The 15,095-nt window shown below is 34.3% G+C and overlaps 1 protein-coding gene across 1 annotated transcript; it reads left to right on the forward strand.

Annotated features, from left to right (window-relative positions):
• Window positions 1-6,753: 6,753 nt before the first annotated feature.
• Window positions 6,754-14,327, forward strand: LOC113507396. Its single transcript, XM_026890256.1, has 3 exons — window positions 6,754-8,072; window positions 13,810-13,903; window positions 14,094-14,327. Exons 1-3 carry the CDS (start codon window positions 6,754-6,756, stop codon window positions 14,325-14,327), a joined length of 1,647 nt encoding a protein of 548 aa, XP_026746057.1.
• The last annotated feature ends 768 nt before the right edge of the window (window positions 14,328-15,095 follow it).

Here is a 15,095-nt window from a genome sequence, read left to right on the forward strand (position 1 = left end):
TTCACCCATTGTTTTTATGCCAAATTTGGTCCATACCGAGTTAGCGTGGTTATAGTCCTCCTGTGAAATATGCTTATTACTTAAGGAATTGAAAAATAATTGTTTCGGTGGTAACGTTTTTTCTTCATAGCAATTCCAATTGCTCATGTAATCGTATGGATAAATGCCTTTTCGGGTAAGTAAATTAAACTGATCATTTATAGGGAAATGAAAGCGCAAGCTAATAAAATCCTCAATTTGCATAGTCTTTGATAGCTTGTCTAAACTAGTGCCTAAGAAATGAAATGAATCTAAAAATCTAATTTGTACGTATTCATTCTCGTCGATATGTATAAAGGAGAACGGCAGGTTTGTATGGGCGTTTCGTACCGCTAAAAGTATTCGTGTTTTGGGATAGTTTTTGTTTTAATAGTTAGTTTATGTGACAGACGAGCTTTGTTTAAATTAATAGATTTTTAGAACTTGGGACGTCAAAGTTATAACCAGTTTTCATTTTTTGTTGTACTAGTTTACTAATGTAGATTATTACATATGTACAAAAACATTGCTTTTGGTGAGTATGTAAATGATCTATTCCTTTTGTCGTTATCTTTTAGTGTTTTACTTACTTAGGTAGATTGAGATGAGGATTATACCTACTCATCATACCTGCAGCTTGCGTGAGGAGATACTCATATCCAGCAGCGAACGGCAACAATTTGATAATGATAAGGATAAAGGTCTGATAGGGCTTTGATTAGTTTTGAGGTAAATAAAACAATACGTTTTTTTGTTAATACAATACAATTTATTTTATCATAATCAATAAATTCTTATCATATAACTTCATTTAAAAAGGAGGCAGGTCGAGTAAGACCCTCATGGCGAGCATAGCTGAGGTACCAAATAATACTCCTGACACGTGAGCTGCTTCCCACTGTTGCGAGTAGCTAGCTTACTGCCTGCATGAATGGCAATCGTGGTCAGCAGGTGTTATCTGGAAATAATGATTTGATTTAGAGTGCTGTGTAATGGTAAGGACTACTTTTTAACACGTTATACCTATCGGAGTTATTCGTAAAATACTTACATCTCTAGGATATGTCCACAGTCGAATCGTACTGACAACATCTTCGCTCTCAACGGATAAAGCGTGCCTTCTTATTCGGGACAGTCGAACGTTGCAATTAACACATTGAAAACTCGACATCTTGAAGCACGTACACACACAGCATAGTTTATAAAGCGTCCGTTCGCGAAACTACTATCAGGAGATAGAATACGGACAATCCAAAGCATCAGCAAAGAACTGACAGTAAAACATATTTTCTTAACCTGTCAATAAATAATTGCCATAGTAACAAAAAATATTGATCACGAAAATCGTTTCTATCATTAAATCGTAACGTGCCTGCGTTTAGTTTACCATTTTTTTCGTTTAGTTATGCAAATATTTTTATTGATATTATTCATTAATCCCAAGTTCTAAAAATAGTACACTTACATAAAAATAAATGGCTCAGTTGCCTTAAGAAATGGTATAAATTCTATAACAGTTCACCTTTGGAAAATGATATATATTTTTCTTTGGTTCTAGGGATGATATTTAATTTGCCAGGCGTTTCACCTAGCTTTTTAATAAAAAGGTGACAGTCGTATCCTGATCAATTATGAAAAAATATTGGTATGAACATAGGTAGCTTATATTGTAAATTACAATGTCGATGAGCTGCACCTCGATATCGACCAGTAATATGACAGTGATCTCTTACTTTATTATTCCATAACAGATTATCGCACATGTGACATTTCCAAGCTTTTTTGTAATCAATTCCGTCTTTCTCAGAAAATATAATCGAAACATTTTGAGTTAATATGTTATAAATTCTTTTGACGTCTTCAGTAAGGAACTCTATAAATTTGGATACACAATCAATTCAACGATAAGTTTTGAATTAATTAAAATTATCATCGCACGATTAAACAATGTTATACGCGAAGGCTGAAGGAACGTGTCGTTGTAAGCGTGACGTGTTAGCGGTGTCCGATTCATGGCCGGAAATCGGTTCGAGTAATGTTTCGAAATCAGCGTAGATTATGAAAGGAATGTCTTGTTTTTTATTATTATTTTTGAATTGTAAAAATGTTCCTTTATCAGGCAATACAGTAATAACTCCTGCACACAAATGATTTTCAAAACGTTCTTCACTTGAAAAAAACACTAAACAGGTTTCGAAGAAATATATCTTACTATGATGCTTTGTTCTTTGGCTTTTTACGAGGCGTTGTAAATCTTTAATGAGACAATAGTGAGATGAATTCGAATTTTCTAAAAACAGTAAATGAATTTTCTTAGATTTATGATTAATTTTCTCAGATTTGTATAGAGGTCCTGTTATAGTCTTACTACCTCTTAAACCGTAAATATAAATATTTAAAAAAGGATTGTTCCTTTCAAAAGTATCTATATCAAAAAAAGTGATTGGAAATTGGATATCATTTACGTTCAAAACATCGCGGAAATGAGGATACGATGTTACTCTTTCAGGATGTCTATTCGTTGGGTATAAAGCAGCAACTACACACCACAAAAAACAATACTCGTCATTATTTTGAATATTCAAACATGCTTTCTTATTTTTAATGTATTTAGGTAAATCTATAAATTGCGATCCGCTGAGAGGTTGATATTTATTAATATTTATTTCTAGATGTGAATTATTCAAAAACATCCATCCGATGTCCCTTTCTGGAAAGTCATCAATTTTTTTTAATATTATCGATACAGCTTTTTCATAGAAAGACTTGAAGTTGTAATTTAAATGAATAATATTTTTTTTGTTGCAAAAGACTCTTGGAGGTCATTTTTAAACATTAAAAAATTAGCGAAATATTCAAAATTAATTTTAACAGAACAATGTTTTTGAAGCGAACTATCAATTAAAGATTTAACTTGATCATTAATAATGTTTAAAAAGCTTTCTGGGTAAATATTTATTTCCGTTTTAGGTGTAGCTATCCGGTAACTTATAATACGTCCTTTCAAACAGGAATGTATTATTGCGACGTTGTCATTGATGCGAATAGTACTATTATTTTTATGCTTATTAGTTCGCAAATGTTTACTCCAACGACGAAAATCCACTTCAATGTTGCAAACCGAACAGAATGGCATTTTATCTATTAACTAACTGAAACTTATAAAAGAGTAATCGTACCTGCAAGGTATATTATTCGTGTAAATACTACTTTAAAAACTAAAACTTAATCACAGGATCTGTTGACTGCTGCTACTATTAGACTATGGTATATTTTCATCACAAGCACTACAGTAACGGCTCTATTCTGCTTCTGAAAAACCATAAAACTTAGGTTAGAAATAGCGTACACACAAAAAATGTAATTCAGACTTAAGTACGCGGTTACAAGAACCGAGGCCATTACTTTACAACCTTAACATCAGATAAAGTGTCTACTCTAGATCATTAACATAAAAACTTGTGATTATAATATTATTATTTAAGATAGCTCAAATCTATTTTAAAAACCGAAAGAAAATCATTACCTCTTTTTTTAATTGATTATCAATACCTCAGATGATTGTCGTATCGTATTATTAATCGTAAATTGTAAGATCTTATTCACTGTGCGAAGATCTCTGTTTCCCAAAGGTAGGTATTAAGGAATTTAAACATTTAGGAGTCCTGAAAAAAAAAATACATGAGCTTAAGTATCCATAGGTGTTAATGATCATGAAGCAATTAGTTAAATAGTTAAAGACTTACCTTACAATGTTGAGACAAGAGTTTCTTCGAATTACAGGTAATTCATGAGATTTATTAATTTTAGTTAAGTTTTGTAAGTAAACTGTGAGTGAAAATTATTTAATATGACATAGGTCTATCATGCAGCAAAAATTATGAATGTACCTAAGTTTCAAATTGCAATTATTGTTGTTTGCATTGTTTTAAAATCAAAATCAAAAATCCATTTTTTCAAAATAGGCTACAAGGTAGCACTTATTGAACGTCAAAATATACAGACAGCTCCCCGTATCGCCCACCCTTCACCGCTTCCTAAGTGCTCTAGCTGTGAAGAAGAAACGGCGCAACAAACTCCACAACATAGCACGCTGTCGCTTTTTTACATAAATATATTTACACCTAAATTGTTTATTAAGGAAACGCTGCAAAATAAGACAGCGTTTACAGAGGGTGGGGTATGACTTATTTGATCTATTAATAAACTATCAACCAAGACAGCAGTACGACCAGTCACCACAAGCAGCACCCGTTCACGAGCATGACGCAAGGGTCAGCCATCACCTCCCTCGCCATATTAGAGGGAAGGAGGTGACCCGACCCAAAACGCCACCGCAGGCAATGACGACTAAGGGAGCATGACGCAGCTTCTGCCGGTATTAAAAATGACAAAAGAACTAAGACCTCAAACGCTGACTTACTGCACCGTTCCCTCATTAAATACATTCATTTGTAATTAAATTTTATTAATAATATAATTATACATGTCAATATGTAAATAAACATACGCATAATCGTATTACAAATAAAACCAAACATTTCTATAAAATAAACATACCAAGCGTATGTGGATCATTTAAAAATTATAAAACTGTCACATACAATCTTTACGTCAATCAATAATTAAAATAACAGCAACTCCACACTGAACCGCCTTGTGCCTTTCAGAGCGACCAACAATTTTTATCATTGAAATAATCATTTAAGGTGTAGTACGCCTTTTTACAGAGCTTAGTTTTTACTACAGACTTAAATGAATTAAAGGGAAAGTCTAGCATGTCTCGGGGTAATTTATTATATATACGAATACCAAGCTCTACAAAGGAGTTGTGTACCCTATGTAGCCGGTGAGAGGAACTGCATAATTTGTGCCTATTTCTAGTATTGATATTATGTACATCACATTTTCTTGTGTATAAAGTAATGTTTTGTCGAATATATAATATGTTGGCTAAAATGAATTGGGAAACGACAGTCAAAATGCCAACTTCCTTAAAGTGTTCTCTAAGAGAAACCCTAGAGCCCAACTGATTTATTGACCTAATAGCTCGTTTTTGCAGAACGAAGACAGTTTCAATTTCTGCAGCTTTACCCCACAACAGTATACCATACGACATGACGCTATGAAAGTAGCTAAAATAAACAAGACGAGCTGTGTCCACATCGGTCAATTTTCTTACCTTGCTTGCAAGACATGAAATGTGGGGTGCCCATTTAAGTTTACAATCAATTGTAATGCCCAAAAACACTGTAGATTCTACCGTCTCCAATATCTCATTATTAACGACAATATTAGGGCCAAAATTTTTTACATTTGGCATCGCGAATTTTATACATTTCGTTTTCTTAGCGTTAAGTACCAAATTATTAACGGCAAACCAATTGGTAACTAAAGAAAGTGAGTCATTAATATCATCAAAACTACTTTTATTTCTATTTACTTTAAATATAAGTGAAGTATCGTCAGCAAAAAGTACAGTGTCACAGATGCCTTTTAAATAGAATGGCAGGTCATATATATACACCAGGAATAGGAAAGGGCCTAGTATTGATCCCTGGGGAACGCCTAATTTAACTGGAAGAGGTCCAGATTTCACGCCACTGACATCTACATGTTGAACGCGTCGTTTCAAATACGATTCTAATAGTTTTAATTCCATATCATGTATGCCATAGTAACTAAGTTTAGAGAGTAATGTGCCATGATCCATACAGTCAAACGCCTTGGAAAGGTCACAGAACACCCCTATGGCGTTCTGTGAGTTCTCCCAGGCATTGTAGATATGCTTAAGTAATGCTACACCTACATCTGTTGTTGAACGGCCCTTGGTAAAACCGTATTGTTCCGAGTGAAGTATATTATTAGAGTTAAAATTTCTCAATAACTGCTGTAGTATTATTTTCTCAAAAATTTTGCTAAACGCGGGTAGAATAGAAATGGGTCTGAAGTTACTTACTTCACTTTTATTTCCGGATTTAAACAAGGGTATAATCTTACTGTACTTCATGAGGTCGGGGAAGATACCTGAATCGATACACTTGTTAAAAATTACGGAAAGATATGGAGCGACGAAATCTATAATATTATTAATTAACTTAACAGAAATACCCCAGAAGTCGCCAGTATTTTTTTGGTTTAGAGATTTAAAAGTTGTTAATACATCCCTAGGGTTTATATGCTCAAAAGTGAATACAGAATTAAATTTTTGGACACTACTTGATAAGAATTTTCAGCAGCCGCGGATGACTTTAAGGAGCTAGTTGTCGCCATCGGAATGTTAGCGAAGAAGTCATTGAATTTTTGAGCCACTTTTAAAGGTTTATTTATCAATTTTTCATTACTAATAATTTCAAATTGATTGTCACGTTTGACAGATTTACCCGTTTCGTTATTGATTAAATCCCAAGTAGTTTTAATTTTATTATTGGAAAGTTTAATTTTTTCACTAATAAATTTAGACTTAGCCATGTTGCATACTTTTTTAAAAGTTTTCGAATATAATCTAATATAGTTTAAAAACGGTATATCAAACTTATATTTTTTCATTCCATAAAGCTCATACAATTTTGTTCTACTTTTGTAAATACCCGCGGTAGCCCATTGGTTAAAAGGTGCAATTGTATTCTTAACATCAAAAGTTACGCTCGGGTCGGCGTTACGAGCGCACGTATTCTTATCGGCTTACACTAGCTGGTGTGTGTTTTTTTTCTACCTACCCGCGCTTTTGTTATTATGGAAGACGAAAACAGCGAAGAAGATAATGAGGGGATATTGACCAATAAAAACTATCTAGTTACTAAGAAGAAAGGAGAAAAGAGTATGATGAATTTGCCCAACTTACCTGATAGTGGTGGAAGTAGAAATGAGAAGAGAAAAACCTTGGATCAAAGCGAAGAGTCGATCAGTGAAAATGACTTCATTACGGTTACTAGAAGGAAGACAAAAGTACGTATAAGAAGTGATTCATTTGACATACCCACAACCGAAATTAATATGCAAAATGAGGAGGTAGACGAAGAAAAATATGTGATATGTATAACATCCTCACAAAGTTTACCAAAACAGATGGCTATGGCTAAATTATTGCGCTCCCATAATCACCGCAATATTACCAAAATAAAATATAAAAGCCCACTTAAAGTCTTGGTACAATTCGAGACATTGGAAGATGCAGAAAAACTTAACAATTGCCCTAAGTTTCAAGAATTAGGTTACCGGTGTGAAAAAACAAGCAAAAAAAATATATGTTTTGGAATAGTGAGAGGAGTAGATTTGGAATTGAAAGAAAAAGAGATAATGGAAATTTTAGAAAGTTCTATCAAAATTTTAGATGTGAAAAGATTGAAGAGAACGAACTCTGAAGGGAAATGGGTAGAAAGCGAAACCATTAGAATACGATTCATGAGCACTTCTTTACCGGAGTATATATATGCCTATGAAGTGAGATTCAAAGTAGAACCCTATTCATTCCCTGTCACCCAGTGCTCCGCTTGTTGGAAGTTCGGACATTTCATTAAATATTGTCCAACCAAAAAATCAATATGCCCAAAATGCGGTGGAGATCATGACAACTGTTTGACCACCAACTTCAAATGTATTAATTGCAAGGGATCGCATTTGGCCTTAGATAAAGAATGTCCTATATATATTAAAGAGAGAGCTATCAGAGACCTAATGACATCACGAAATATGTCGTATCGAGAAGCGTTGGTACTGTACCTAAAGGAAAGACCTAAGAGAAAAATATTAGTTAACACTCAAGAAACTGTGTCTGCAAACAGGGACAAGGATGACACTTACACGACAACTCAGGAACCTACAAAAATGGTAAATTACGAAAGAACGATGGCCGAGGTGCACGCAGAAGATGAAGATTCTATTAGCAACTATTCAGAACCGAGCATCATCCTTAGCAACACAAATACTAAAACGAAAAATAAAAAGAAGAAAAACCGCAAAGGAAAATCAATCTCACATGAGCCTATGGACGTTGTGAACGAGAACAATGGACAAGGACGAGACACTCGATGCATCTCAGGAAACAAAAAAGGGTTTGATTTTAAAACATTTATAAGTAGGACTGAAAGAATAATATTGTCTAGTAATAATTTTGAAACTAAGTGCATGGAATTTATTAAGCTTTGTATACAAGAAGTTAAGTCATTATTATTTAAGTATATTACTACGGGGGAACTTGTTTCTAGTTTATTAGCTTATTTTGATGGCTAAGTCACCTCATAAAAAAATTGATGTCAATATTTATCAATGGAACGCCCAAAGTATCCGTCCTAAACTCGCAAGTTTTGATTTGTTACTAAATAGAGAAAAAATACATATTGCCCTAATAAGTGAAACCTGGCTAGACATTGATGAGTCATTGAACATTCATGAGTACAATGTGTTTAGAAGGGATCGCTCTGATTCCTATGGGGGTGTAGCTATTTTAATTCACAAATCTATAAAAGCAATAGCATGTCCTATAGATTTAAATGTGGGAATAGAAGCTGTCTATGTTAAAGTAATGAATTGTAGTAAATTACAACATATAATTTCTGTGTACTGCCCATCCTCGGTACATACATCTTATTCTGATTGGGACACATTATTTTCAAAACTTTCAAGGAATACTCTTATTGCTGGTGACTTTAATGCTCACCACACTAGTTGGTCATATAAAAACGACACTAGAGGAACCCATATTTTTGAAGCGATGCTGAACAACAATTTTGTTTTTCTTAATAACGGCGATCACACAAGAGTGAAATTAGTTAATAATAGTTTACAGGAGAGTTCCCCTGACATTACTTGTGTTACCACAGACATAGCAATAGATTTTAATTGGCGGGTCTGTAACGAAAATTTAGGTAGTGACCATCTTATTATTAAAATTTCAATGCCCTACCAGGATAATTTGACATTTATTAAGAAACGCAACTTTAAGCTAGCTAATTGGCAAACCTATCGCGAGTCTCTCATACAATTATTTGCAAATATTTCCTTGCCTCAGAATGTGCAGGAGGCCTACGACCTCTTTATTGAAAATATTAATAGGTCTGCGGATATTAGCATGCCTTACATAAAAATATGTACGAATCCCAACACCAATTTTAAACCGAAACGTTATTGGAATCAGTCACTTTCCATGGCAGTGGCACAACGTAGGCTGGCATTAAAGAATTTTCGTCGTAACCCGACTCCGTCCAATCTTGAAATTTTAGAACACAAAATTAATAATGTGAAAAACCTCATTAATCAATTAAAATCACAACAATGGCAGAAATTTTGTAATGACTTAAATGAAAAAACGACAGTTTCTGAGGTCTGGCAGCACATGCGGTGGATGAAAGGTCATAATAAGCGTCGAACTTACCCATCTCAAGAAAAAATTGATCAACTTATATGTGATCTAGCCCCCGATTCGGTGAATAACTGCAGCCCCATATTTTCATCAGTTAATCAGCTTCTTGAGTCGAAATTTGAGTTTTCTGAACTCCAATGCTGTTTTAAAAAGAAGGATACGACTCCAGGAGTTGATGACGTAGCCTATTCAATGTTGTATAACCTCCCTAAAGTTGCTAAAAAATACTTGCTAGATTTATATAACGTTATATTTACAACTGGTCTTGTGCCCATGCAATGGCGAAGTATACAAATAATTCCGATACCTAAAGGATCTGGTTTCGACTCGAAGCTGAGACCTATATCCTTAATATCATGTGTATGTAAAACCTTTCACAACATGCTAACTAAAAGAATAGAATGGTATATCGAAAAGCACAAAATCTTATCCAACCGTACTAGTGGTTTCCGGAGAGGGCAATCGTGTTTGGATTGTTTGGTTCGCTTGGTGTCACACATCCAAATGGGATTTACAAATAAAACTCCTACTTTGGCATGTTTTATAGACATACAAAACGCGTATAATAATGTTGCTGTAAGTGAGGTTGTTAATACTCTTGATGGTCTAGGTATAGGAAGTAAAATATGTAAATATCTTTGGTCATTTTTAAGTGAAAGACACCTCAAAATTAAAAATGAAAACGGTCTTAAAAATATAGTCAGATGGACCAATAGAGGACTGGCACAAGGTGATCCGATTTCTCCTCTCCTATTCAATATAGTTACCCATAAAATGTGTAATGTGCTGCAGAATGTTAACTCACTACAATATGCCGACGATTTTGTAATTTTTTTAAGCAATAAAAACTTAAGATACTGTGAGGCCAATATCGAAATTGCATTAAAAACATTCAGCTGTCTATGTGATGAACTTGGCCTCGCTATTTCTGAAAATAAATCCAAAATATGCCTATTCAGTAGAGGACGGTCAACACAAATAAACAAAATTGAAATTAATAACACACCACTTCAATCAGCAGAAAAAATTAAATATTTGGGAATGTGGTTAGACCGATCATTATTATGGAGAAAGCATATTAATGAAATAAACGAGAAATGTGCTAGATATTTAAATCTATTGAAGACGTTGGCTGGACCATCGTGGGGGGTTCATCCGAAATTTATACGTAATTTGTATATCACACTGATCAGAAGTCGTATGGATTACGGTAGCTACTTATACGGAAATTGTGCTAAGACTAATTTACACAAACTCGATAAACTTCAAAATATTGCCTTAAGAATAATTGGAGGATTTATTAGAAGCTCGCCTATTCATGTCATGGAATCGGAGTTGTGTATCCAACCCTTGCACATTAGGAGAGAGTTTTTAGCACACAAGTACTGTTTGAAGGCACTTTCTTGGTCTGAAAACTTGTCGATTAAGGCGCTGGACAAGCTTGGCACTCTGTGTGATACGCACTATTGGAGGAACAAAAGAAAACCTTTGCTTATTACGGCTTACAATGATACCAAATTTGATACCATACACTCGAGTGATATACTAGAAATGTTTAGTCTGAACATTTGGGTTTCATATATAGACGTTAATAACTTTATTCATTCCAATTTAGATAGTGTTACTATTTCTAAAAAGCTGTGTAATTTTAGTGTAATTAGATTCAATATTATGTGTGAATTACAGGAAAAATACCAAGGGTACCATAAAATTTTCACAGATGGTTCAAAGAATTCTGTAATTTTAGGCGCTGCATTCTATGACCCGCTTCTTTAAAAATCTATGTGCTATAAAATAGACAGCAACATCTCTATTATGTCGGCGGAGCTAGTTGCAATCTCAGAGGCCATTTTGTATTGCTTCAATTTAAATTTAGATAAGGTGGTCATCTTAACTGACAGCAAGAGCGCTCTCCAACATTTGGCTCGATGCGCCTCTGGCTTCAGAGGTGTTTCGGTAGCCTACAAAATTCTCGAATGTCTACACATTTTCAATCAAAATGGGAGAGTTCTGAGATTGCAATGGGTACCGTCTCATATAGGTTTAGCAGGCAACGAAGAGGCTGACCGGCTTGCAAAACTAGCAACGACTGAAGGTATACCAAAATCTGTAGATCCGTATAATTCTGAGTTGTTACCGAAGGTCAAATCCATAGCTTACAATCACTGGAAGGAATACTTTGACATACGTAGCAAAGAAAAAGGAATATGGTATAAAAGTTTACAAAGTGAGCCTCCTCGAGTGCCTTGGTTTGTGATCACTACACTAAATAGGTCTATGTTAAAATTAGCTTTTAGACTTCGTTCGGGACACTATCCATCGGCAAAGTTTGCACATCTAATGAGAAAAGCTGACACACCAAATTGTCCGACTTGTGGAACGATTGAGGATGTGCAACATTTGCTGATGGAGTGTGTCCGGAATAAGGTGGAACGGGAGTCGTTGCTGAGAAAGTATGGCATTGCAGAAATGAACGTAGGTATCATACAGAGTGTTTTAAGTGAGCCTGCATCAGAAATAGCACAAGCGTTTTACTTACTAGTGCCGCAGACCCAGCACCGACCCTCGTAATTATTTATAAACACGCTAGGATAAGTATTATGTGTTAATAGTTATAAGGAACAATGGGTTTGATATGTTAGTCTTAACCAAAAACCCTAAATAAAATTAAATAAAAAAAAAAAAAATATTCTTAACATTTAAAGTTTTTATTTTAAATGTAGATTCAAATTCGAATTTAATACGGTCGAAAAGAGCTCCATAGATGTCATTAGGATTCGCTAATTCTAAAATAGAAGGATTTATTTTAGAAACTACCTTTTCTTTAAAACGATTGCAAGAACTGACTTTATGTGGTCTACATTCAATTTTTCTAAACTTATTTAAGCTTAAATGTGGAAAACTACCCAACTGTCCACAGTGATCTGATGTTATATCGCTTAAAACTTTTTTATTAATAGCATCAGAATTACTAAATATATTGTCAAGGCTAGTTGAAGAGGATGAAGTTATTCTAGTGGGCTCAAAGAAAAGGTTACTTAAGTTATATGACTTAAAAAGATTAAGTAGTCTACTAGTGTTCATAGTAACCTCAAGTATATTGACATTAAAATCTCCACAAACAATTATATTTTCCTGCTTGACCTAATTTTATTAAGAGAGTCCTCTAACACCGCTTCAAATACATTAAAGTCTCCTATGGGGGGCCTATAGACACAAAGAATAATGTATCGCTCTAGCTCATCACAAGACAGCTCAATAGTGCGCTCGATAGAAAGACTAACAATGTCTGATCGTTCTTTACATTTAATAGTGTTTGAGACAATAATAAGAGACCCTCCGCGAATAGCAGTTTTTCTTATAAACGCACTTTGTATAGAATTACCATCGAAATTAAAACAACCAATTTCGTGGGTTTTTAACCAATATTCAGCCAAACATAACACCTGAACGCTATAGTTTTCTATAAATAAACTTAATTCTAAATCCTTGCCGGAGAGGCCCTGCATGTTTTGATGCACAACACTGTTTTACGTAGGGTTGTCGCACATAGAATATAAATAATATTATAATTACAGAAATAACAAGTTGTAGCTTGTTAAAAATAATGCAGAATGAATGACTAAAGTTGAGTACTTGTTCAAAACTAATTATTTTTAGCATATTAAAATCTGCGATCCGTTAGGTTGAATAGATGTTAATAAAATTTTACTTTAGCAAAAAATCTCACATACGGTGTTATTTGTCTACTTTAGATTTTCATATTCTCCTATCAGCCTAATAACTATAATCCATAAAATATAATCATAATATAATTATATCTATCAAAATGATAATCCTTACGAATTGCTAAATTAGCAATAAGTAAAAAATCATACGATGTAACGTGATCACATAAAGCGAAATATTGCATTACAATAAGAATCCCTTAGTCGATACTTTTTTGGATTTACACGAGTACGTACGTAATAAATTGTATTGTCGTTTATAATGTTTGCTTTGATTGCGAACGTTTTAAATTATTCGAGGTAACACTTCACATTTGCTTATAAGTAAAGACATGTTGGTTAGCGATCATTACTTTCTAGTGCTGATATAATATTTGGTTCAATACCATACCCCAGCTACTGGTTTTCAGCTTAAATCTAGAAAGTAAATCGTACAACAAAACAAAAGTTTTACTTCTGAATATCTTTAGTGCAAGTTTAGTATACTCGTACTTCACCGCTGCCCAATTTGCCAGAATTCACAGCAGTAAAGATGTAAGTACTATACTATTACTTGATTAATTTCTATCTTGATTTTTCAGTGTTTGATGTAATCGAACCTTGTTCAATTTTATTTAGAACAAACGTTTTATATGAAATTAATGTGTTAGTAACATAACGCTTAATAAATGTTTATAATAAATTGATTAATTAAACTTTCAGGTCGGACTGCGAGAGTGACATCATTCCCTTCAACAATGAACGTAAAATAGAAAGTTCCCACAAACGGACAACATCGACAGGCAGTTATTATAAGGTAACTATACGGTACTATAAAATTAACGCTAAATTATAATTAATATACGAGTACGTGTTAATATTATTCTTTACTCCTTGTTGCAGCAAAAAAAATAAGACAGATATATTCGGGCTGAGACACGAACGGAACGATGAATATGATGGCGCCTCAACGCCTGTGTTGTCTACGTTCTTCGTTACAAGAATAGCAAACGGCAACGAGCGCCGCAAACACCTCCGGCAAGTACTATATTGACCTCAAGGTGTATCAAACTAATGACGGTCGTGAAACAGACTCTCAAGAACTATGGAGGAAAGCGCTACTACGATTAAAACTCCAGACTGACGGTGACACCATCCAGTGGCGTAAACTCCAAGCGTTCGTGCAGTCTGCAGATGAGCTGTTCATGAAGCCGCCAACGTTTCTTTCGTCTAATGCATAAGATGAATTACTTGTGTTATATTTTAAATACAATTTAGTCAATATATTATTCCCCTTTTAGTTTGTTTTTTATTATGTGCTTTGCGATGAAAAAGCATACTGCGTACCAGTCTGTATTACAGACGATTGTACCAGTTGTGAGCGCGCAATAGCATATATAAACATATATAAAATACAAACATTGCCTGTTGGTTCCTATCGTTATTGCGATGAAAAAGCACACTGCGTTTGAGTCTGGATCAGACGACAGAACCAGTTGTGAGCGCGCAAAAACGAAAACATTACAATCAAGTCGTTTCGATGGTGTATCACCGTTGGAACGCAATACAACAAGTCGTTTTAATGGTTTAACATCATTTTAACGCAATTCAAGGAATCAAGTCGTTTCGACCATGTTGAAACGCAATACAACAAGTCGTTTTAATGGTTTTACATCATTTTAACGCAATTCAATGAATCAAGTCGTTTCGATCACGTTGGAACGCAATTCATACCATGTATCAAAATTTGAGAATCAAGTGAATTGCTCAAAACCCATTGGGCGTTCTATTCCATGATATGTGTCGCTCATAACCTATTGGACATTCTGTCCCACGACGCGAATGCGCATGCATGAGCGAAGGAGTGGGACAGAATGCCCAATAATATACTACTAATAAGGAAAAGTTTTAGAGGCTAAGAATATAAAAGACGCATGCATTTCTAAGTGCCGCCTTAAATGTAGAGATCTAATTTCAGAAGAAGAACGAAGAAATATTTTTATGGAAGG

This window comes from Trichoplusia ni, unplaced genomic scaffold (assembly GCF_003590095.1).
Source record: "Trichoplusia ni isolate ovarian cell line Hi5 unplaced genomic scaffold, tn1 tig00001929, whole genome shotgun sequence".
NCBI classification, from domain to species: Eukaryota; Metazoa; Arthropoda; class Insecta; order Lepidoptera; family Noctuidae; genus Trichoplusia; species Trichoplusia ni.